General features: G+C 42.3%; 1 protein-coding gene across 2 annotated transcripts in view; it reads right to left on the reverse strand.

Moving 5' to 3' along the window:
• Positions 1 to 26,938, reverse strand: part of SATB2 (SATB homeobox 2) — a 189,234-nt gene that overhangs the window by 92,491 nt on the left and 69,805 nt on the right. For both annotated transcript variants that reach the window (XM_046019461.1, XM_046019459.1), the window contains exons 4-6: positions 15,995 to 16,121; positions 14,482 to 14,605; positions 2,668 to 2,770 (exon numbers count right to left, since the gene is read on the reverse strand). In XM_046019461.1, coding sequence (XP_045875417.1) covers positions 2,668 to 2,770; positions 14,482 to 14,605; positions 15,995 to 16,121 — 354 coding nt within the window. The remainder of the gene's footprint in view (positions 1 to 2,667; positions 2,771 to 14,481; positions 14,606 to 15,994; positions 16,122 to 26,938) is intronic.

The following is a 26,938-nucleotide window of genomic DNA, read 5'->3' on the forward strand; positions in this document are numbered from 1 at the left end:
TTCTCGTCTTGAAAATGGATGGACACAAACAGAAATGTTACAAACAAAATCATTCCTTTCCCATGAGAAGTGGATTCTACTCGCTGGGAACTCCCCCAGTGACATCTATTCATAGCACAAAGCTTCTTTCAGATGAAATGTGCCTGGATAGGTCCGACACTGCCTTTTCCCTGAGGGTCGAAAGTTAATAAAATATACTTCTCTGGGTGTTTATTTTCTGTACACCATTATACCTGCCACGAAGTCTTTGTTTTTCCTCCCACTCCCTTGGCTGATGAATCAACACCACTTGAACTGTTTTACGGCAGCTTGTGTTTACTTCACACATACCTTAACCTTCCCTTTTCTCCTCCTACTGACACACACACACACGCACACACACACTTCTCAACAGCAATGACTGGCTCCATCTCCTTGCACAGCATGTGTACACAGTGTCTGGCAGCCTCTTCAGGTGTGGATCCTTGACCTCCTGATTGAAATCAAGGTCTCAGTCCGCTTTTATGACACTTAAGATTTAACTGTGCATTTACTATCTTGAAAAAAAAAAAAAACAGAGCTTAAAGAATTGAATCTCTAAGAAAGAAAAAAAAGTAGGAGATGTAAGTGTTCGTGTATGTGTGTCTGTGTGTGTTACGTGTGTGTGCGCACGCACACACACTCACACACGGGTTCTGTAGTGGCAATTCTGAAAACACTAGAGTGGAGAGCTTCTGAATCTGGAATTACACTCCAGCCTATTACAAGAGGGCTCTCTCTTCCTTTCCTCTTCTGACGGCAAGTAAATGGGATCTAACAGATGACCTTGAAGCTGCATGATTCTTTTGATTTTTAGCCAAAGAGGATATGTTCAAACACTTCAACAGTCTTACTTTAAAAGAAAAACTTGGAGACAACACTTAGAGAAAAGAAACCCTTCTGAACTACACAATCACATCTTATAATGAGAAGGAGTTATTCATCTTATCCTGTCTGAGAGTTAATATTAGTAATATTATAAAGCAAGTGCCCAAACTAGAACCTTCATGCTTCTAAGAATTTTAGGATGCTGAAGAGAAATGGATCTTAATTCAACTTTCAGTGCACTTTAACTCCTTCTGGGTAGTCCAACATCTTGACTTTCCTTATAAACTGGATATTTGGAATAAAATGCTCTCAGTCTTTTGTAATCAGAAATGTGCTGCCGATGCATGTAAAGTTCACTCCCTCAAAAGGTAACCCGGGAAACAGGATCCCAAACACTCAACGGCCAGCAAAGGTTACTTCAATCCCGCCTCCCTGGAGGACACCGGCAGGTAGTAAAACAAATAATTCATCTTTTACTTTTACCTACCCACCGTAAATGGTCATCGGAACCTCGGAGGGGGGCAGGGAACTTTCAGCAAAGCTGTGAATACCTATAATAAGGCTTGATGGATGATGTTATTATAACCATGAGAAAACAGGGACTGGACGGACCCTTGACCATCCAAGAGTCCCCAAGTCCGCTCAGGGGCTGGTGGCATCTGAATTTGAATAGCACCTGAGTTGGGTGGAAACACCAGAATGTTTCCAACATTGACATATTGTACAGAAAAAAGGCCACTGATACATTTGAAGGGCGGGGCGATGCGAACAGCATGCCATGTATCATACAAGACACTGTATTTTCAGGACCAGACACAACTCCACATTTACCATATGACTGCTACTACTACCATTCCTATTAATTATTATTTCATCATTCTAGTGTTACAGATTTTATTTATTAAGAGTTTCTTTAGGCCAGTATTAACCTAATTAGTCCTCACAGCTAGTGAATGATTTAGGTACTTGCATTGTTTCGATTTTCGGATGAGGAGACTGAATCTTGGTGAAGGTAAGTAACTTGCTGAAACACACACTAGCAAAGGGAGAAGAGAAATTTGAACACAAGGCTGCTTTACAACAGAGTCCCTTTGATCTGACCACTGCTCTGGAACTGTCACCAAACAAACACATCAAAACTCCATTTCTTTTTTTTTTTTAAGATTTTATTTATTCATTTGACAGACAGAGATCACAAGTAGGCAGAGAAGCAGGCAGAGAGAGAGGAAGGGAAGCAGGCTCCCTGCTGAGCAGAGAGCCCGCCGTGGGGCTCGATCCCAGGACCCTGGGACCATGACCTGAGCCAAAGGCAGAGGCTTTACCCCACTGAGCCACCCAGGCGCCCCTCGAAACTCCATTTCTAACCAAAGATTTCCTGATACCACAGCCAGCAATCATTTCAATTTGTTAACTGGTACTTGAACTATAAGTGCAGATTTAACCTACAATGACTGCTTTTGAATTTCCATTAATATATTAATGGAAATGATTTATTGATTGAGCTTTTTAAATAGACAGGCCTATCTGAAATAAACCATTTCAAATATTTCTAAAAATCTTGGCCTTCACAGGCATCTCTTAAGAAAATGGTAAACTTCATGTATTATGCATCAAATTTTACTTTAGTTCTAATGCCATCTTAGTTTTAAGGGAGCCAATTAGGATCTCCTGTAGGAAATATTAAGAAACTTGCCTTTGTAAAAATGATATATATAATTTTATAAAAATGTATACAGAAAATTAGCATAAACTCCGAAGAACCAATAATCCATTGACCTAAGAAACGAAAAGTAGGCTTTAAAAACAAAGATGTCAGTTTACCTTTAATCTTCTTGTACTTCTTATACCATCTCCCGAACTCCTGGCACTTGGTTGCCGACACGTTGGCGTAGTATGTGCTATTTACAATGGATGAAATCATACTCTGAAAAGAAACAGGAAATAGTAGTTATGTCTTCCATCATCAAGCACTTCGTTTTAGGGGTAAGAAGTCTCGCCCACACCTGCCTCCGTTGTATTTTAAATCTGAAGTAGTCATCATCCTCCTGCAAATTAAACTATCAAACATCAAACACAATTACCAAAATCCACTCTTTCTTTAACTTCTACTTGTATGACGACAGTGTTTTCTAAAAGTGAAAAGTGTTTTCAAAAAGCCAACCTTGGGGCAATGTCAAAGATGGAGGAGGCAGGACATCTGTGCAGATTAGATACAAAGGGAGAGAACAGTTGTGACTTAGGAGCAGAGTAAAAGGTGAGATCAGATGCTCCAGCATCGGTAATTCAAATAATGCCTTTCAGATGTTTCTGTTCTGCTTCCAACTGCAACAAGCTTACACAGCCAAGAATCTGAGAACATCCGTGCTACACACTGCAGAACAACATTTAGGGAAATAAGTTAAATTAATATAATTTATAGAAACGTGTGATTAGCACTTGTGTGAAAATTCACCAAATGAAAAAATTAACAGTGCTATTTTAGAGCAGGGGAAACTAAACATAACACTTGTACTGTGTTTCAACCAAAAATGAATCAAAGCTAAAACTTTCTGAGTGCTTAAGTACCTCGTTCCTTCTTGCTTTTCTTCCCTTCTCCCTCCTCAGCTCTAGCCTTTAGCTGATTTGTTTGTAAATGGGATGGACAGGAAAGAGAAGAGGATAACCTGACTTAGCACTGAAAAATTCAATTATAATTGCACACCTTGAATGCCATTTCCTACAGGTATGTTTTCAGTCAATATGGCATGTTTGGACCAACATTTGTAACAGATGTTAACTTATATACCTGAACTGACTGTGATAATACAGTCACAAATTTATACAGAGATTTTTACTTCACAAACTCTATCTAAAAACAAATGGACATAAACTCAAGAGATCCAAACGGCTTCTGTAAGGTCGTATATCTTGCCTTTGAAATCTCACCTTTCTTCAAAAAGGAATCTCCAGATATGGATGGAACAGATGTGTAAAATCTCAAAACTTCTAATGGTATTTCTTCAAAGTAGTCACGATAAAGAAGATAACAATAAATCAAGCCAATAGCAAGTTATTTACTGAGAGGTTCAAACACCAGCAAACAGTACTGCATAGACTCCCATTTAAAACAGTTCCCTCACTGAGCCCATAAAGTCCCTCTTTTTCAAAAATCACTATGCAGTGCTGGTGGGGGAGGGGAATTCTAATTCAATTCACAGAAACCTCTTTGGCCCTTTCTGCATAGCAGATGGTTAACCTCCCCTGGTTGCTGATCTCTAAATGACAATTCTGTTCTCCAAGGGGAGATAGTAAGAACCTTTTTAATCTGAGGATCTAAACACAGCCCTGGGAACACAAAGATCCAGTATCACCTGACTGTGTCACCAAACTTCCAGAACCTTCCCCACCGACTTAGAGGATCAGTGGACTCCTAATCTTCCTGAGGCAGGTTCTGCTTTCTGTGTTACTAACAAAGAAGTAAAGAAGTCTCCTGGCTAGCTGGGCTAGTTCCCTCTCTGGGCTGAGTTTTTCTCTTTGTCTTAATCTGCGAAACCCTTGAGGACAGTGACTGTGTCTGTTTCATTCCCCCCCAACCCCCGTCATGTCTAACACACTTCTGATGTGGGACATCTGAGTCACTGAAATATAACAGATGAAAAGGGACAGAGATGAAATTTTAAAATGCCAAACTGAAATGTCATAATAATGAACATTTTAACATGAAAGGGGCCTAATAATAGATAGCCCAGCTATGCTTGTGTATATGGATAATTGCGGATGTACTTGTCATCTCGTCTGTTGTTTGTATGAATGTTATCCTCTGGAGAGGCACAGGATAGGTGGCCATTACAGGAAATCGAGGTAAGCCTCCTATTGCAAAGTCAGTCTGAGAAGCAGACTAAAGTGTCTCAGTTACTACCTGCAGCTGTCCAGCAACTCTTCCTCACCCAGAAGACCAGCCACCAACCCATGTCATTGTGGCCTCAGATGATCCACACTTCCCGCATTCTCTAACTCCCTATTTTGTCCTTGTCTCTTCACTGACCCTGCACAAAGCCAGCGTCAATCTATGTGGAAAGGTAGTTAATATCTGGGCTTCCATGGTCTCCCTCACCAGATCTTTTTTCTTTTAAAGATTTTATTTATTTGACAGAGAGAGAGAGCACAAGTAGGCAGAGAGGCAGGCAGAGAAAGAGGGGGAAGCAGGCTCCCTGCTGAGCAGAGAGCCTGATGTGGGGCTCAATCCCAGGACCCTGAGATCACAACCCAAGCTGAAGGCAGAGGCTTAACCCACTGAGCCACCCAGGCGCCCCTCCCATCACCAGATCTTATACAAGAATCAGGTTCACACAACTCATTTAAAAAAAGAAGTTGAATCCCCACAGACTCAATCAGATTTGTTCTCTTCCACAGATAATTATAACTGAGTTTCTATCTCTACTAGCCAAGGCAGGAGTGGGGGGGGGGGGGGGGTTGATTTAAACTATGAGTTGAGCAAAGGAATTAGGTAGCTGATAAAGAAAATATCCTAGATAATGAGAATCTTTAGTCCCTCAAAGGTCTCTTTGAGTTTGTGGCACATTTTATTCATATTAATTCCCCGCAGGTCTTTACATCTAGTTGACACTCAAACTAGTTCTACTGGTAGGAATTTTCATAATTCATCTTCAGAGAGCTTGAAAAGCAGAAGAGGTACATCTGGGGCATATTTCAGATGAAAGGTCATGTTATATCTTATTATTCCAGCTTCAAACATGAATATTCTCTAACCCTAAATTAGACTGTTAACATTCTCATAGTCTGAGTTCGAACTTCTGGGCCTCACTAGCACACATACACAAGGACATCTAAATGGCAGTGTCGATTTGTTTGTAAAAAATCAAAGCTTACTTCACTATAAACAACACTGAAAGGAGCTAACACAGACCCAGCATACACTGACTTTGCTCTACTTGGAATAAAGTTTTCCGGAGGTCCTGGGGAATAGACAATCTGCATTTACCACATTTCATCCATTTTACAGCCACATTTTTAAAATACTTTAATGTCACCGAAACTGGAACGCATCTTACAATCAGGAGCATCTTAGACCTGATGAGATACAGTTGCTGCAAAAACAGGATGAGTAATGATTAAAATCTCTCCCACCAACCACTCTGCCAAAAAAACCCTAATTTCCATTTACTGCTTTTTTAAAGTATGTACATAGTTTTGTACTTTATACTGCTCTTTTATGTTTTCCAGGGATGCTAGAGCAACCATACAATTGGACACTTAAGATCTCTACATTTTTTTGACAAAGAAAGATTTGAGTGAGCTTTTTCAATCCAGAACACAACCAACTCCTGAGCTTCCATGCTGCATAAAAACAATGTTGATACAAATAAGCCAAAAGAGATGTGCGCTATTTTTTTAATCTTCATTTTTAATTAATTTATTTTTTTCAGCGTAACAGTATTCATTGTTTTTGCAGATGTGCGCTATTTTTAACAATTGAAGGGATAATGTTTTACTGAGGCTCATAGGAAAACGACTTTGCATTTATGAAGCAAGCTTAATGGCATGGTGGTGGGCTGTGACAAGAAAGGGGAGGGCACACACGCACACGCACTGGGCAATCAGACAGACCCTTCAGGTACTTAGTCACAGCCATCAGCACCAAGGAATAGTAAGTGTAGATGAAGCTGTGCTATGAAAAATATTATGTGTTAAAATAAATAGGAAGGTTTAACACATCTTCCCAACTACAGAAACTTTTGGAAAATTTCAGACTTCTTTGTAATTCATCATTACATCTTAAATATGAAGATTTTAAATGAGGAATAAAATCCAGGTTTCCTCATTTGTAGTCACTCTGACACAGAGTTTGCTGGCTATATCTGAAAATTATTTAAAATAATAATAATTATTATTATTATTATAATGTATTTGAGGGTTTAAAATATACCAGAATCAAAATTTACTAGCTGATCTGAATTTGCACCAAGCCAAATTGCAAGAGATTATACTGTTTTAAATATATATTGTTTAGACAATAAAATATATTGTTTTAATATTTGCTATAGTTAAATAGATGGCCTTATCTAAAAATAGATTTCCTTTCAGGCTCCTGAGACAAATTTTAAACTCACTTGTTTGTTTTTGACCAGCTCAGAGACTAGATGTCACCCGTGATATGGCTGCATTTTTCTAAATGAGGGCCAGGAAGCTCAGAATGAAGCATCTTGTCCAAAGTCAAACGGCAGCGTAAAGCCCCATAAAAAGCCACTATTACTAGGCCACATTATTTCACGGGTGTCTTATGAAGGGACAGCACATTTTCACCACCACCTCCATCAGCTGGTGCAAACTCAACAGCGGATAATTGCAAACAATTCTTCAGACCAATAAGACACAAGGTGTGACCAAAGCAAAAGATCAAGTTGTGACCTTGGGCCCCTACAGGAGTTAATTAAGGAGTTCAGAAAACTAAGGAAACTAGAGACAATTTAAGCCTTAATAAGAAGAGCAAAACAGTAAACACAGGTTAAGATGGTTTGTACAATACACGTGAAAAGCCAGAGACCTCAGCACTCCCCCCTCCTCCCCAAGAAAAGAAGGATAAAATAATTGGATATCCTTTACCACACTCTCCTTGGCTTAGTGAGATTTGTTTGTTTGAAAAGCGGTGTTCTACTAGGAGTAGCTAAGCTGCAGATACATATTACACTTGCTATAAAAAAGAACATTTTAAAACCAAAGTGAATGGTTACACTTTCTGTCAGTAGGAACGCCCTGTCTCAGCAAGAAGAGCGTCGGGGTGGGGAGAGAAGCTGGCATCTAGTAGCATGTCTACGGGGGAGAGAGCGTGATGCAGGCAATGAATAATATATGCATTTTTTTGCTCGTTTTCAGCCTTTTTATTCTGCTTTGCGGTGTGCTAAATTACATATTAAATATGAGATTATAATGATACGTCCATCAAGTACAGCAAAGGGAAATACCTGATCTGGAGAAATTACTTTGTCATGAAAAATTCAGTTAATGGTATTTGGCAGCCTTCTGCTCTCCCTTTCTGTCCCCATTTCTGAGCTACAGGATCAGAATTGAAAACTTTGCCATTCCAGCTACGGCGGGACGACATCTGAGAGCTCCTCCCTACGGTGCTGCTGGCGGCACCCCCGTCTGTGAAAGTGGGATGTCGCTACCTGCCTCAGAGGCTGTGACGATTCCGGGAGATCATTTGTCTAAAAGGCCCGACACGAGACGGGGGGGTCCGTGAGTGTCGCTCTCTCCCCTCTACACCATCATTTCACAGGTTCATGGCAATCACCCAGGCAGGGATTCCTTTCAAGCTGTCAGCTGTAAACCTCCTTCAACAACAGTCATGAGGTTGGGCCTCGAACGGAAACAAACTCACATGACAATGACTGGAAGGGACAGCTGGCAACCGGTTAACACAAGACAGGACGCATCCCCACTACGTGCGTGAATTTAAGACAAAATGGACCAGTCGGCAACTAGTTAGGACAACACTGGTCCACACAGTTATCAGCCTCTCGTCTGTAGATGAGCACATGGTCCGTTTGTTTCTTCTACCAACCCAACCGGCTGCTTGAGTTCAGGGCCTGATTATTTCAGCATATTGTACATTCACGTTGGTCTTTGAAGGATCCCCCAAACGAGCAAGGTTTGCTCAGGACGGCAGAAATAATTATCCTACAGTCTATGTCTTTTTTTTTTTTTTTAAAGATTTTATTTATTTATTTGACAGACGGAAATCACAGGGAAGCAGGCAGAGAGGAGAAAGCAGGCTCCCTGCTGAGCAGAGAGCCCCATGCGGGACTCGATCCCAGGACCCTGGGATCATGACCTGAGCCGAAGGCAGAGGCTTCAACCCACTGAGCCACCCAGGCGCCCCTACAGTCTATGTCTTTAAAAGACTGTGAAAACACCACATCGCTATCATACTGGCAATTCAGTAACGTTTTACCGTTCAGTAACTTCTGCCAGTCATTTTGTTCCTCAAATATTTGGCAGTAAAACCTCCACTAAGGGCATGGGACAGAGCTGCTTTAAAAAACATATCTATATGTTAAATGATATAAGCCAGATAAAAAGACAAATATTCTATGATTCTACTTTTGAGGCATCTGGAACAAGTAAATTCATAGAGTCAGAGAATAGAACAGAGGTTACCTGGGGTTGGGGGCGGGCAGAGGGGAATGGGGAGTTATTACGTAATGGTTGTAGACTTTGTTTGGGTGAAGAAGAGTTTCTGGAAATAGATAGGGGTGATGGCTGTAAAACATTCCGAATGTAATTAATGCCACCGAACTGCAAACTAAACATGGTTAGAATGATATACTTCGTGTTATGTATTTTTACCACGAAAATAAACTTTAAAAAAACGTATCTAGAGGCACAGAAAACCTGTTCTGTCATAGGGTTGCAGGGGAACACTGGAAGGGGTGTGCCTTTGCAAATTACTTGTTCTTTCATTGCAATTTTGAGTTAACAAGACTGTCTCTTGAGTCTTTCCATTTGATCATCAGAAAAACCAATGAGGTGGACCAGGAAGGTACTGTTAGCTCTAATTATGTTAATGGATCAAAACCTAGAGGACCTAGGATTTTGTCTTTTAAATCTTCCTTGAGTAAAAAATAAGTAAGCAGGGGCACCTGAGTGGCTCAGTGGATTAAGCCTCTGCCTTTGGCTCAGGTCAAGATCTCAGGGGTCCTGGGATCGAGCCCCTCATCAGGCTCTCTGCTCGGCGGGCAGCCTGCCCCCCCCCCCCCGCCACCTACTTGTGATCTCTGTCTGTCAAATAAATAAATAAAATCTTTAAGAAAATATAAGTAAGCCACAGAAAGATGTGTTCATACCGTTTCCAAATTGGAACAGTCAGTTAGAGGAGACTATTTAATAAGAGACTGAAGACTAAGGTATGGTAGGTTAGGATGCTTGGCACAGACTATATAGCTGGAGGGAGAGGCTGGAAGTGGTGACTCAAACGAAAACAAACTCATATGAAATGTGAGGGGGACATCAGAGGAAAAGGAAGAGGCCATCAGCACTAAAACACATTTGGAAAGGTGAAATCAAAAATAAATACATAGACACACAAATACAACCTATACTTTCCAAACACCTGGCTAGACAGAGAATAGCAAAATCATGACTTCTCTCCCTTTAAATATATATGCCTCAGCCTACAATTGTTGCCCTTTTATGGACTTTTCCACTTTTCTTCTGCCTTCAAAGGCTGCTCTTTTGAACTGTAGAACACTGGGATGTTGGACAAAATATATACTGGCCATTGAAACATCATTCCTTTATGTAATCAACACACTTGAGTAAGGAAATACCTAGTACGGTTTGGTTTGGAGATAATAAGGAAGAATTGTTTCAAAACAGTTTTTTTTACTCCTGAACGGTGTCTACCTTACATAGTCCAATAAGTTTTTTAAGATTTTATTTACTTATTTGAAAGAGAGTGAGTAGAGAGAGCATGAGAAGGGAGAAGGTCAGAGAGAGAAGCAAACTCCCCATGGAGCCAGGAGCCCGATGCGGGACTCAATCCCAGGACTCCGGGATCATGACTTGAGCCGAAGTCGATTAACCAACTGAGTGAGCCACCCAGGTGCCTGCTACTCCTCCTTTTGAAGTAAGCAGTACTCTTCTTCCTAGGCTGAAAGCTGCACTCCTCTCTCATCTTCCCCATGGCATCCCCAGCCCATGGCAAAACGCCTGACTCCTAACTGGGACGCTGCTGATGTTGGTGGAATACATTGTTCAAGTACTATTTCACCGTTTCAGCACAGAAGTGCATTCTTTTTCACATTATGTAGGTTGAACCTAAAAAATGCATGCCCCTGGCCTATGACAACCACAAACAAAATAGGTGAGCTTATCCCCACAGTGAAACGCAATCCAGTTAATGCGACTGAAGTGACTAATTGGGAACGTTTAGGGGTAATAGCTGTAGGATTAATGCCGGGGCCACAGGACATGTCCATGCTCACCGAGGACTACCCCGCTAAGATTTTCCATAATCACACAGCACACCAGAAGCCTAAATCAAATCCCCCCCAAATTGAAGTAATAGGACTGAGCCCCGTTTGATTGAAAATGTAACAGGCACTGACCACCAAATTACTGTATTCACTGTTTCTAGTTCAAAACATTCTAGGGCTGCCAAGAACACCATAAAAATAATAAAACTTTACAGTTTATAGCACTTTCTAAAACATTTTTAGACTTAATTCATTAAACATATTACCGTGGTGGTTCTCGACCAAGAGTGATTTACTCCCCTCCTAGGACATTTGGCAATGTGTGGAGACATTCTGGTTGTCACAGCTGGGGGACAAGGGGGATGGTGGCATATGCTACTGGCATCCAGTGGGTAGAGGCCCGGGCCCCTGCTACATATCCTACAATACCCAGGACAGCCCTCCCGCGCCCCCGAGGACTTATCTACCCAAAAGATAAATAGGGCCACGCTGAGAAACTCCTGCATCAGAGTAACAACAACCGGCAAGACATACACGGGGCCGCATGCTGACAAAGTAACGGTCGAGTGGCCGCCCATCGAGTGAGGAGAACCGGCAGGAGGCGCTGCCAACGGGCTGTGAGATGCCGTACGACAGGGGTGTGTACGAGCGGCTCCCGAGGGCAGAAGCAGCAACTGCTTAGACCAGGAGGTCAGGGTATGTCCCCAGCAGTGACTTTCCAACTGGGATGTGCAAGACGACTTCGTCAAGCAGAGGCTAGCCCTGCATGCTGGCCAGGAGAAATCGCATACGCAAAAGCAAGCGTCAGTCACCGTGTTGTACACGGGGCTACGGAAGCCAGAGAGGAACACGGTGTGTGTCCCTGGAAGGCCAGTCTCATGCGGACAGGAGGAGACGTTACCAGGTAGAGTAATTTTTTATGGCATTTTTTAAAAATATCAAACATACAGGTATACGGAGTAGAATATACGTTTTGCACGGCTTTTAAAAAATAGCGCAAGAAGTGGCGTTGTTAGACTTGTAATGCTGAAGCCACCAGCGAGGTTGCTCCCACCCTCGGGGATATTTTGGTGACATCTGAGCAATGGCAAGTGTTCCACAATAATTAACTCCAAGCACAGAGAGGACGCAGGTAAAAGGAAGAAGGTGGTGACTCTGGTGAGAAATCAGGCCGGACAGTATCATCTTAACAATTCTTAGAGGCCATGTCAGCAGTGGGCACCTCCTCCTGGCTGGGCAAGAGCAGTACTGGAGGCTCGGAGAGAAGGAAATGGCAAGATCTTGGTGTTGGGAAAGCCAGAGACAGGAGAAAGGTTAGGGTTATGAGGCAGGTACGAAGACAGAATCCACAGGATCAAACTTGAGAGTGATGGAAAACAAACTTATTTAGGCTGAGCAGCCAGGGGAGCCAGTAATGAGAATAGGAAATGGGGGAGAAAGAGGTTTTTATAGTAGGGGTAAAGGTGATCCCATTCAAGCCTCAAGACAACCCTGAAAATTATATGAAATATGTACAGTCATGCCCAGTTTCCAGAGGAATTCAGTAAGGCCCCAGAAGTAGATGGGCTTACCCGGCATCACACATCCAACAAAAGAGAAGGGAGATGGCGGCCGGGGCTCTCAGCTCCTGATCTGGGTTCTTTTTTTTTTTTTTTTTTAAGATTTTATTTATTTATTTGACAGACAGAGATCACAAGTAGGCAGAGAGGCAGGCAGAGAGAGAGAGAGAGAGGAGGAAGCAGGCTCCCTGCTGAGCAGAGAGCCCGATGTGGGGCTCGATCCCAGGACCCCAGGATCACGACCTAAGCCGAAGGCAGAGGCTTTAACCCACTGAGCCACCCAGGCACCCCCTGATCTGGGTTCTTTCCACTCACGTCGTCTCTAGCTGCATTTTACGGTTGTAACTAACACTGATGATCACAATAGGTCAGTTGTGACCAAATTTCCATTGGCTGTAAGAGCGCTGGATACGGTTCCAAATTGGTGATATTAAGTTAGGAGCTTGTCCACTTCCAAGCAAAGCCCATTTTGACTTCCGGTAAATCCAAGAGACAATTACTTGTGACTAACTATGAAATTCAGGACAAATGACTTAATTTTTTTCCCCTAAACTGTTCTTTATCAATCCCTGCATATGATCAGAATAACTTAAAAATCTCATTTTTATAACTTCATAAGCCATCGCCCTGGAAGAAATCAAAATCTAGCAACAGGTGTTAGCACCTACACACCCACCTACACGGAGGAACTGAAGTGGCCCGTGTGCAAGCTGGACGCTCCACAGCAGGGCCCCGACTGATGGCCAAAAGACACCTGTGTTCCTTCCTAACCAGCTACCACTACGCGAGCGCATGCCTTCTTGACTATTTGGAAGCAAAAACATTAATAGCATGCTTTATCTCAGAGGATTTTAAAGTCCAAAACATGCTCCACGACACACATCAGAAATACTCAGTTCACACCAACAACATCGTGTCTCAGTATTAATAGCTGATACTATTAATGGAGCGTCATTGTATGCCAGGCACCAGGCCAAGAACTTATGTGATTTATCTCCTTTACTCCTCATTATAGGACTTGGAACTATTGCTCTCCTGGTTTTACTGACAAAGAAGTAGGCTCATAGAAGTGAGGTCATGGAGGCCTGAAAGCCAGGACATGAATCCAGATCTAACTGATTCCAGAATTCATGCTCTTAACCACCAGGCTTCCTGCTTCCCCCAAAGACTCTATTATCCTAGAACATAGCTCAGGGCACATCGGGTTTCTATGGTTCTTGTCACCTTCCCTTGAACTTGACAGACATGTAATTAGCCCATTGTCTTAAATCAAGTGGAGCAACTCACAGAGGAAGTGGATTTCCATTCATAGCTTGAAACAATGTCAACCTGAGTTCATGTCATAGCGGTCCTAAGCCACTGACCCTAGCCACCAAAATATTACTTCATCATTAGAAAAAGTGGGTCCCTCGCCCATGAACACAAATGGAAAAGGCAGCCCTTTCCCCCTCTTATTTTCCTGTCTACCTCGTATTTTTGTGGCCTGTTTGAGTTTCTCATCCGTTCCATAAAAATGGAGTATCGCTTTTTCTCAGGATCAACTTTCACACAGTGCACCCACTGCAGAATTTATACAAATGTCTACGATGTAAAGATCATGTCTCCTTGCTGGCCAAGGGTAACGTTCAATAAACAAATAAAAAATAATTAAGATGCGCCTGACAAGGTTGACTCCTTCCACTGACTATGTAAAGGGATGGTCTGGAGCCTGAGACTTCGCCGGGGAGATCTGGATTAGGATCTCAACTTGCCACTGAGCCTCCTGAGTAAGCTTCGGACAGTAAAGTGCTTCTCTGAGTCCCGATTTCTTGATCTGTAAAACGGAGACCCTGGAGCCTACCTCCTGTGGTATGCATGAGAAGTCAAGGACTGCAAATGTGAAATGTTTTAAGACCTGCTCATGACATCAAAGCCCTCGGTCAGTGATAACTTCCACTCCACGACAGAAAGCACCACAACCTCTGTATTTATCCCCCCTGAAGTGGAGCGCAACTAAACTAAAAGACAGAGACAGTTCTCTGAGCAGGACTGCCCCCCTCCTCCCTCACTGCCCACCAGCGGCTTTCTAGGTTCCCCAGAACCCCCCCCCCCCCGATACTGACCTGGGAGAGAGGGCATTCTTTGGCTAATGTGCTCTGGTTCATCTCTTTGAGCAGTTCCTTTAAGGCATTGCGGACTGTGGCATGGTTCCACTGCTCCGCAGGCAAGTCTTCCAGCTTCGAACAACTGGGAAAACAGGGCAAGAATGAACAAGGTGCAAAGCTGAACTAGGCCCTGGCTGCAGAGGGTACAGAGTGCGACCGTCACGCCGGCCCCTCTGCCGGCAGGGGGACAACTGCTGACGTTGGGGCTCCAGGGCGGGCCCTGGATGAGGGAAAGGGAGCGAAACTGCTTCTCCAGGACGCGGATAGAGCCCAACTCCGCTCCTTTAAGATTGTTTTCACACTCGCCGAAGAATAGTCACTTCAGATAGGAAGAACTGCTAATAATTTAAAATATGGTTTTTCCAGTTTGTTGGTGAAAATACCAAGGCAATGTGATTATAAACGTCCACTGTATGCGTTTAATTACTGGACATCCCTAAGGTTTAATGCAGACAAACGGTCCATCAAAATTCAAGGCATGAAGGTCTACTCTTCACTCTCCCACAACAATTCAGAGACTTTGTCTTCCTAACCCAGAGTAACTTTGGGGAGAGGACACTAAAGCCTTCCTCGACAAGGATCGGGGCATTGGGGGCCTACGAAGGTGCCAATTCTCCAATATGAGCGAATTCAAAACCTAACACTAAGGAACAGCATTTCTTTTTTTTTTTTAAGATTTTATTTATTTATTTGACAGAGAGAGAGATCACAAGTAGGCAGAGAGGCAGACAGAGAGAGAGAGAGAGGGAAGCAGGCTCCCCGCCGAGCAGAGAGCCCGATGCGGGACTCGATCCCAGGACCCTGGGATCATGACCTGAGCCGAAGGCAGCGGCTTAACCCACTGAGCCACCCAGGCGCCCAGGAACAGCATTTCTTAAATCCCATGCTCACAGGCACTTTACACTACAAGACGCTGCAGGGAACTAGATGCTTTAGAAGCATAACTTGTCCTGGATGCTGTACCGGAAAAAAGTCACGTCCAGAACCTCTGCAGGCCACACAGTGTGCTCCTCTAAGGCAGCCACCAAAAGGGAAGAAAAAGATGCCCGGTGCCAGCACCTTCCTGGTAAGCCTGCTACCCAGGCACAGAACTCAGCCCTCAAAACACACACCTGAAGACAGCAGAAGTGTTTATTCTTCAAATAGTATGCTAAGCATTTAAACAGAGAACCCATTAAATTAGGGGCTGTGGAAAGTTCCCCTTTAAGGGCCACAGATTTTTAATGATTTATCAAGCTCCCTCCAGGTTCCCACTTCACTGCTTCCGAAAACAAAACATAAAACAGTTGGAATGTGGACGACAAAGATGCCTGGTGAAGTGTCCTTCCTTCCCTCCTCTCCCTCCCCCCCCCCTTTTTTTTCTCATTTCATCCAACGTCTAGAAAACAAAGGACATGCCAGTGTCGGCAGCAACTCTGACGGACGGAGCAGCTCGGCCAGTAAGGAAGGGCCCAGGTCCAGCGACACCCACCTTTGTAACTGGATTTTCAGTGTCACAACATGATAGACGTCCTGCAGCATGTCGGCCACGGTGGCGTCGGGCGCGTCTGTCACATAGCTGAGGGGGAGAGGGTTCCACCTGCCCAGCTTGATGATTCCTGCAGCGAGAAGAAAAACACCGTCAACACATTTCTGCTATTTATTAAACTCTCTCCTTGTTTGTTCAGTGTTCAGGAGGTCATTCAATAGTCAACATTCAAGGCCCACTCAGAAATATTTTACAACCCAGTGCAATAACCTATTTCTTTCTGGCTGACAGCTGAGTTAACGATACAGGAAGATGGGAATGAAAGGATGAGGTTTAATCACGGACAATCAGTTCTTTTATGTTTTCCTGTTTCTTAAATTACTTAGAAAACCATACGGATACTTCCTTCCCCCAAAGTCTTGTTTCACATTCTAACTTAAGACTGATGCTAAATATACTGGACTGCTGATTTCATAGACAAAAAAAAAAAAAAAAAAGCAAGCCTTAAGTAAATATAAGATTTGGTTTTGAATTGTACAAGAAAATTCCTGTGTGTGGGCTCAGCGCACACACACAGTCACATCCTGACTGTGGTGTGATCCCCAGTGCAAACAGCATTTGGAGCTGATGAAGCAGTTCGAGTTCATTTCCAGATTCGTGTTTCACAAGGCAGGGGGTTATTTTCCAATGGCACAATGACTGACCACAGATCAGAAATAGCAGAGATGCCTTCGACTTCCTTTTTTGAAATTGTATTCCTCTGCTCTTTTTAGAATGACAATGGCACCACTTCTCTGTGGGTTTCCTGCTGCACATGGTAAACGTGCACAACAACGGAGAGAATAAAACTCCTGGTCAAACTTCGGCTACAAAGAGCAGTGACTTTAGGAATACCCCTGTGACAAGAAGATTGGTGAGACAGTTTCAGCAACATGGGCTGAAAGTGCTAACTTATTCATAAGACGGACCCATCTTATCTGGTGCGTAAGGGCACATTTAATGTTGATGAACAAAAATAAAGAAAAACCCATTTGAAAACACACTGTAACACCATTTTTATTTGTAGGTAATGAAATACCCAACGTTCCCCAAGATGTCTGAAACTAAGAAACACCTAAGAAACAGCTGTTTTAGTGAAAAGAAAAGGAACAGAATCTTTTTTTTGACAATACAGGTGAGTGCAACCGCACTGTTCTTTCAAAATATTTTTTATCATCAAAGAGAGAGAACACCTGTACACCCAAGTGAACTTCTAAAAGCTTCGCAAAATAATGCCTTATGGCCGTGGAGTAAAATTCCAGTAACAGGAAATGAACTTTCTGGTCAGGGCACGTCCTGTCCAAGATGAAATAAATGAATGCGCAATGCTTGACATAATGCTTGAAAACAGGGAATAAACAGAACAAAAATATTAAAATGATGCACTGTTTCAGTATTAAGATCTAACAATCTGGTGCTGAATATGCCGCAGTATAAATAGCGCCTGGACTCCGATCCAGTAAAGCAACACAGCTCTCATTCATAGCACCGTATGTCTCCAGCTCGGGCTCCGTAAGTCACATTCCACTTGCCAAGAAAAGCTGTTTTCTTGTGGGGATAGTTTTGCTAACATTCTCTCTCATGACAATGAAAAGTGCACAGCAACGCGGCATAAAGTAGCCGGGAAATGAGCATCCAGGGCCCACCGGGCAGCCACCGCGAGAGGCCGGGTCAGCGGTTTTGCGTCTTTGACTCCTCCTGACATTTCAAAATTACTTAAAAAGATGACATATAACGTGTCTAATGTATTTTCTTTTTTTTTAATTACTATATAATTTTAAATTCCTTTTAAAAAATCATTATCCCGATAGCCCATAAGTTGAGTATCAATCGACCGTATTCTAAAGACGTGGTATATTTCATTGTAAGAGATTGGAAGGAGGGAAAAATGGAGTCAGCAATGGCACCCTATGACAGTCAAAGAGAAGAAGCGACCTGTGTGGGTCGTTTTGGTGACTAAGAATACAAAGGTGGGGGCACCTGGTGGCTCAGTGGGTTAAGCCTTAGTCTTCCGCTCAGGTCGTGATCTCAGGGTCCTGGGATCAAGCCCCGCATCGGGCTCTCTGCTCAGCAGGGAGCCTGCTTCCCCCCTTTCTCTGCCTGCTGCTCTGCCTACTTGTGACCTCTCTCTCTGTGTCAAATAAATAAAATCTTAAAAAAAAAAAAATACAAAGGTAACATGAAGCCCACGATTCCGGCCAACGGCCGAGCACAAATCTAGAGAGGGTTCCTCCACGCTGCTGTGTAGTGTGTCTCTGTTCATTCCTTTTTATTGCTGAGTAGTGCTCCGCTGTAAGAACAGACAACGCGGTCACACACAAGAGAATATCTCTCTATGATCCAAGATACAAGAACAGGCAAGACTACAGGGCTAATCTATGGGGACCAAAGTCAGAAAGTGGTTACCTCCAGGCAGTAGGGGCAACTGACGAGAAAGAAACGTAAAGGGATTTTCTTGCTTTGGCTGCTGGTTGCATGGGCATAACAATTGTCAAGTTCATCAAAAGCAACACTTAATATGCACACATTTTACTGTGCATAAATTGTACCTCCATACAAAAAAGGATATGGCAGACAAATCACTCTACTGGAAATAGTAATCTCCACTTGGAAAATTCTCTCCCCACCTTGATGAGCTTGAAGGAGACTTGTCTGGGCTGGAATGCGACATACACAGGTGTCCTCACAACACTTCATACCTCCACAGGGAGCAGCTGCTCCAGGTTGGTTTCTCCATCTTGGAAGAGAGCTGCTGACCCGTGCTATTTTCAGGCGATGGGAAGCGGCATGTGCTTTTGCTTTTTCACACCATACTGAATAACCTGAATAACCTGCATGGTCCTGGAAGTCACTTTCTTTGCTCGACACTCCACCCGGGTCTGCAGGTGCGGGATCTGCTAGGACTGCTATGTCCAGAAGGCTGTTCTCCTCCAGCAGGCAGGGCCGTGGCATGACTCTTTCTTAAAAGCCTTTCCTTCCAAACAGGGTCTTTGTCTAAAGCATGAACCCTCCTTTGGAAATACATCCCTTAGGATCAATCTTCCTTCCCCAACACCAAATAGACAGAAATATTACTCGGGTTAGAAATCAAGTGTGAACTGAGGAAATCAAGCTGGGAAGCACTATCACGTGGTGACTAAGAACGCAGGCTTCCAAATGACACGGGTCTGTTCACACCCTGGTTCCTCCACCTCCTGTGCCAGGTCCTGGAGCTCTCCATACCTCAATCCTTCCTCTATAAACAGAACAATCAAAGTATGGACCTTATTGGCATACTGTGCAGAGGAAGTGTAAAGCCCTTAGTACAGAGCCTGGATATTATGAATCTCAACAGTTAGCTGTTTACAGCAATCATTTGACATTCTCAATGCTTCTTCATAAAAAGACATAGTCAACTTATGACTCAAGTTTTTTTTTTCTTTTTTTTTTCTTTTTTTTAATGACTTCATTATCTTTTGATCTTTAATTGGGTCATGTGCCTGTAAAACGCCTTCATTATTTTAAATCAAAAAAAAAGGCGGACTGAGCCTCAGTTCTGTCCCTCCTTCTCCTCCCACCTCTCCACTGCCTCCTCTCCATTCATCTTGTCCATCCTTGCCGCTCGGTGTCTCCTTTCCTCTCACCTACAAGTGGGTTCCGATCTCCCCTACTTTAAAGGAACAAAAACATGACAACAGTCTCGTTCCCTTCACTCTCGCATGCTCCTGCACCGCCAGAGGTATACCAGAAGTTCATGCCCAATTCTCCATCAGACTTTCACCACCTAGATATTTATTTTTCAACTCTTTCCAAGAGGAAATGGAGGTTCAGAAAGGTTGCATTGCCTTGAGTGGTCCCATCAAGGCAATGACTAAAACCAGATTCACTTCAAATACTGCGCCCTCAGTCTTCTCAGTATCCCGTTAGTCACAGGGGTTCAAGTGAGAAGCACAGAAGACTGGAAACGAGCCTGACTCCATCTCTGGGAGGCCCTGAATGCCCGACTCAGAAGCATACCGGGTCAGAGGTAAGGGGCGAGGCCTGGAGTCAGAGAGCAGCCTTCTCTGCTTGTTAGCTATGAGACTTTGATGGAGTTGTGTCTCTCTCCAAGTCTCTGTTTCCATTATCTGTCCGATGGGGATACAAGCTATGTCTACCCTCGGGGGGGGGGGGGGGGGGGTGTCACGAGGCTTTGAATGAGAATGAGAATTGAATGCCAGAACTGAGCCACAGTGAACGCTCAGTAAACATTCGTGTGGGGAGTTTTTTAGTGTAGACGTAACACCACCGAACCAAAGTGATATGAAGATTCATCCACAGCAAATGCAGGTGTATTAAACGAAGGTGTATTAAACGAAGGCAACCTTCTAAGGGGGCGATAGAGCTGAGCAATCCAGACGGGTGTGTCTAAATACAACCGTTAACAGCCTCTTCCACCCGCCCTCCACCAGGGATAGAGACCCCACCCAATGCTACAGCGCAGCCAAGGAGCACGAAGAAAGAACAGGCTACCGGCCTGCGGGGGGCCATCTGACTCGCAGCGCTGGAGAAACCTCAATAAAAACAGCCTATCTGTAAGTATACGAACGGAATTCTCAGCCCTCACACTTTGCGAGTAGGCTTTACAACCCCTATGTGAAAAGCGAAAACTAATGATTACAATTAGGTAGTACTACACGCACACACACCGCTCCAGCCCAGTCAGGCACACAGTAAATGCTCAATAAATGACAGTTCCCATTTCTTCCCTGAGTACACTTCACACTCTGACTGTGAAGCACTGATTCCCAACATTCACTTCTAGAAATAGTACATTCTTCAAATTCTCCCTGAAAATAATTCCAACACTGATCAGCCCAGCCTTTTCTCTCCATGGCATCACAGCAAATATTCTTGGTCAGTCTGTCTGTCTTACAAAGAACTTACTTTATCACAATACCCTTTTACGTTACTTTACAGTTTGTGAAGCATTGTTTTGTTTTGTTTTTTTCATTTTTTTGTGTTTTTTTTCCCCCCATAGCATTAGTTCATCCTCAGGAGGACAGCGAGGGGTCAGTGTTATACCTGGAAGCGAGCTGAAACCCTTTCAAGCACATCAGAAGATGAAAGCCAGGCAAGTCTTCTAGCTACTGGACCCAAAACTCTCCTGAGCTCTGCTCATGTGCCAGTGCTCAACCACACGATGGGCCTCTGGAGAGCTTGGTCACAGCTCATCCACAGTCACACATCAGACAAGGTCCTTATATTTAAACAACGAACTATTCGAGGCCGAACAGGTGACAGGCCCAAGAGACTGGAAAGCCAGCTACACTTGAGACTCCCCAAGAAAAAACGATCTCTCCCAAACAGTGCCATTTCAGACATAAACATTTCCCAAATCATCTTCCCTCTTTCCAAGGAATTTATCATCTGCAAACATTTACAAAACGCCTTGTGCTGAGGATTATTACAGATGCCGTTTCAAGGTCTCTGAGTCACAAATTATGGGACTTTATTTGGGGTTTTAAATTCATAAAAATGTTAACATGATTGAATCAAGCACAATATAAATAAAATTGTTTCTATCCAGACAAATCTGTTTGCTAGAATACAAAGGACCTATATGCATTCTTTGTGTAATGCCTTTAGACCAAATAACAAAATGCGATTGTAGGTAAATTCCTCATTACTGACATAAAATTAGGTTGGGCGTGGAGGCAATTTTTGTCTAAAGTTAAAAAGACAGAGTAAAGGAAACCAGCTTTTTACTCTCTCAATGCAGTGTTCTGCCAGAGTCAGAGAGTTGATATATCACAAAAAGAAATCTCAAGAAAGAGGTTTGTGTTCATGTTTGTTATTTCTAACTGTTTGTAACCTATCTCAAGGAAATCAAATATTCTTCTCAGTAGATGTGTATTTCATATCATTAGTATTATTTACCTCTATTTAGTGTAATTTACCTCTCATGAAAATTAGAGCGGAGATAATGCACAGTGTAGTTCATCAATATTTGATTCAAGTTTTTAGAAAGACAATCACTTTTGGGGCTAAAATAAAATGTGATAATATAATATAATCAATAAAGTAGGAAGACTGTATTAAGCACTAATAATCCATTCAACAAATTTTTCTTTTGTTTCTCTAGCACAATTAATTAAGATGCAAAGACAACCTTTAGACACACTCTCCCTTGTAATTATGGAGCTCACAAATGAGTAGAGAAGCTAATCACTAATATATATATCTACATAGCCAAATGAAACCACTCCTAAAAGAAACCAAAATGACAGCATTTACCCCCTGTGCCTCAAAAATGAGAAACGTTTACTTCATGAAGACTTGCAACAGATTGTCTAGGAAGTACGTGAGAATAATTCTCACTGTCTGCCGAGGCATATAGATATATACTGATTAAATAGGTATATATTGGGTGTACTATAGAATAAAGCCCACAAATCAATCTGTAAGACAGATACAGGAAGTTAGCAAGATATCAGCTGTATTCTTACAACACAGCTCAATAAATAATTTTCTTTTATTCCAGGTGCATTTCCACATTAATTTTCAAAGCAAAGTGAAAACCCAGCCCAGGCGAGGGGGAACCGAGACAAAGGCTGGGGTTTATATACCTCATAACTCCCTGCAAAAGATCTTAGCAAAGGAGTATCAATAAAAACCCCAACCTCAGAACTAAGCCTTGGGGCTTCTGGTTCACAGTATTATTTCTGCAATACACCAAGTGCTGACGGGGCCCCTCGTAGAAACGGGAGAACTCATGACGTTGATTGCATCAGTTTATCCTCCTCAGTGGCCATGTCCCTACAGGATAGCATATAATTTTCTGTTGTTCAGCTATGCTTTGTTAAAGAAATTAAAAACTGTCTGTCCCATATAATAAGAACATAGAATTATTTATCCATAAATCAGTTCACATGAAATCACTACCCAGCAGTACAGAATAACTCAGCCTGGGTTTCTAACCTGGGCCTGACTGTGGTATATCATCAAATTGTAGCAACATAAAGGCATAAATTGTAGTTATTATTGTTAAAACTGGGGTGGGAGTGACTTCTTGATGAGGGAAGAGAAAAGAGGCCAAACAGAGATGGTTTCTGAAGTAACCGGGTCTTCCTTAATGCGCCGCTTACCCACGCCCCGAGAACACTTCGTGGGTCTCTTCCGCATCTTCTGCTTTGATTTTAAAGACAGTGTTTCAAATGTTTTGCATTGGGGTAAAGGCAAATAGAAAGTGAAATCACATTCTTCTGGCATTTTACATTATTAAGGTGCCATGATAACTTAAGTGAATTAATGAAACCGTAAAACACACTTGTCTGGGAACCTACAATACGCTTAATCCTGTGTTTGTAATAATACAAAAGAAATCAACAGACAAAAATAAATAATTCAGTGATTCAGAATAAACGTTGAGGCCATACTGCTATATAAATTTATCTAAAAATCAATAGACACACACACCACACTGAATGCTCAGCTGCAACCATTCAGGTATTCTTGAAAAACACAAACAAAGTGCTTTTTTTTTTATTCTTTAAGAACATTAACTTTTATCCTTTTTTTTAAGGATTTTATTTATTTATTTGACAGAGAGAGAGAGAGATCACAAGTAGGCAGAGCAGCAGGCAGAGAGAGAGAGAGAGAGAGGGAAGCAGGCTCCCTGCTGAGCAGAGAGCCCCATGCAGGGCTTGATCCCAGGACCCTGAGATCATGACCTGAGCTGAACGCAGAGGTTTTAACCCACTGAGCCACACAGGTGCCCCCGTTAACTTTTATTCTTAAATAATATCTGTATCTTTCAGGAGATAGTATTATCGGGAACAGCACTAGCATTAAAAACCTGAAATATGGGGCTCCTGGCTGGCTCAGTCAGTGGAGCATGGGACTCTTGATGTCGGGGCCATGAATTCAAGCCCCACTTGGAAAAAAAAAAAAAAAACAAAACACCCTGAAATGTGAATTTCAGAGTACTTTCTGAATAAACTATACTGAGATATAGCTGTCTACCAATCTTTTCTGGAGCTGATCACCCCCTTGTGCTACAGAAACATTCTATTTAAAAAATATATACAGTACCATTTGGTGCCTTGTAATTCTATACATGGTTTTTACATTTTCAGCATAAAGATTTTGTCTCGTGTAATAGATGCTGCTTCACATTTGGGAAACGTTATGTTATAACCCTGACTTTTATTAGATTATTTAATATAAGCACTAAGTAACTAGACTAAATTAATAAAGACCCTATTAAAAAAAAAAGAGAGAGAGAGAACAAAATTATTCCACAAATTAAATAAAACTTTCTGAAGTTTGTATTTTAAAAACCTTTATTTAATTTTCAAAATTCCAATTCTTCTGAAAAACAGCCAAAATATTGGTCAGGATATGAAAAAAATATGGTTGGCATTTAGTTATTTGTTTCATAAGAGTGCCATTCAAAACCATTACATGGGGTAAGAGGACAAATGAGAAAGAAAAGTGTTATGAGAAATTATTTGGGATCAGTTCTAAGCTTCTGACACTGGTTAAAAATTATTTCATCTGGTATACATTTTCTTATTATTGTTCTCAGTTTAATCCCTATCTAAAAGAGTTTCAAATTAAAGGATTAATTTTGGCAGGTAACACAAACAAACTTCTCCTTTTTTTTCCTCCTTTCTATTCAGAAATACATTTACATAAAGAGATTTCCCTGTAGCATTTGTCCCCCTAAAATATCTTCAATAATCAAAGACACAAGGGAAAAAGTATACTCTTTTAAACATACTTTGCTACATTCTAGCAGATGCTATTCATAACTTATGTTTAGCCAGGGTTTCTGCATCCTCTGGGGTAAGAAGTATCCACTGAAGATCTAAAAATACAGTTGCTGCACATATTTCCCATCCTAATTAATTACATGTATTCTTTTCAGACAGGAACGCCAATGCTGCAGTAAGTTCTCCTGATGACCTGGCCTTCCAGGTACATACTCCATCACGGGGCTCAAGACCCCTGGAAACCCTATCAACTGCATGCTCCCAATTATAAATTCCAGAATTGTCCCTCAGGCATATTCTGTTTCCTATAATTTAAGGTTACATAATATCTGATCTTAAGGGCAATATTATGATGGCATGTTGATTATCAAAGAAAATGTGGCCGTATAATATGCAGGCAAAAAGTATACTCATTTACGTTGTACATTTTTATTCGTGTGCCAACTAATCTGATTTCACAGTAATTTGTTAAGAAACTACAATACATGGAAGTAAATAGGGCTGTAACTATTACAAAATGGCAACTGCTTTTGGTTTGGAGGCGTTTTGTTTTGTTCCGTTTTGTTTTGTTTTGCTTTGGGTTCCTTTAAGAAATTTGAATAATTTTTGCTTTCAATACATCTTCATACAGACTCTACCATCCCATCCAATAATGTCCATGGTTTACCGGTTTCAGAAAGCTCCCCCTGAAAGAAGTTTTGAAAATTCCTTGATTTTCATTTTTGGGGGAAATGTCCAGAAAACCACACTTCTAAATATGGCACTACCGTTTTGATGGCTATAATCTAGAAGCCAAGGGTCCGACACATAGGTGCTTGGTCATTGGGCAAATGTTTTTGAATTAAAGGTAGATCTTTGCACAACATACATGGTGACGAGTAGCGACAACAGTCTGTCTTAGTGCCCTAAAATATTCAGCCATTTTAGAAAAATGCCATAAGAATCCAAGGGAAACTGAACTGTGATGGACACCTAGCAATCATTCCTGACAAGACGTCTAGTTATCCCATGGTAGCTGGGCCAAACAGCTGGAGATGATCTGGAGGACAGATGAAGGTCGGAAATGGATTATCTGCCACCCCACCCCCATTTCCAGGACTTTGCAGTTTCGTCAGGACTGTAATGTTGAGAGTGGTCAGATGAAGTGAATGGATTCCAAGTTTATCTCTAGAGCAGTTGTGAGCCCTACCCTGACTTCTGGAACATAAATCTCCAGGGGTAGATCCCAGGAGATGCTAAGCATGAACCAAGTTTGAAAAGCACTGCCCAAGATGTCCAGCAAAAAATGAGGACCTGCAGTAGGGGAAAAAAAAATCAATCCTCTGACTTTCAAGAGAAGGGCAAAGAGACCACAAGAATCCCAGGTTCCCTTTTTCCCACTCACCAGCAAATATTCTTATTTATCAAATACAAAAAGTGAAGAGAAAGGAGAAAGTTATGGCATGTGAGAAGAAAGATGGGGTCAGGAGTCCATTGTAAGTATTTCTTTTTGAATTTGCAGGATTTGACGGGGCGCCTGGGTGGTTCAGTTGGTTAAAGCGACTGCCTTTGGCTAGGGTCATGATCCCAGGGTCATGGGATGGAGCCCGGCATTGGGATCCTTGCTCAGGGGGGAGCCGGCTTCTCCCTCTCCCTCTACCTGCTACTATGCCTGCTTGTGCTCTCTCTCTTTCTCTATCAGATAGATAAATAAAATCTTTAAGAAAAATAATAAATAAATAAATAAATTTGCAGGATTTGGCATAGGCTGAATAGATAAAAGCAGGAAAAAAATGGTTCCCCATATAAACATAAACTCTGAATCTCTTTACTTTATATAGACTATATACCACCAGAAAGCAAGGGCCATATCATTAACTGCTTTATACAACACTAGCTCCAGCCACATAAACACAGGGAGACCTAAAACAGCGTGCGTGTGCGTGTGTGTGTGTGGCAGTCATGTAACAAGAGAGCCACTTTGCCTGGAAGAGCGGCAGACCAGGAATCGGGATATTCAGGGTTGGCCTTAGATCTGCCCCCCGTCAGTTGCAAGCTCGCACCTACAGACAACCCATTAATGTCTCTGGGCCCCTAATTTCTCTTCCATAAAATGGGGACTTAAAAGCAAAAGCAATAAAAACACAGCCACCAATAACAACAACGACAAAAAAATTCCCTTGTCTGCCTCACA

The sequence above is a fragment of the Meles meles genome, chromosome 9 (genome assembly GCF_922984935.1).
Source record: "Meles meles chromosome 9, mMelMel3.1 paternal haplotype, whole genome shotgun sequence".
In the NCBI taxonomy this organism is placed as follows: Eukaryota; Metazoa; Chordata; class Mammalia; order Carnivora; family Mustelidae; genus Meles; species Meles meles.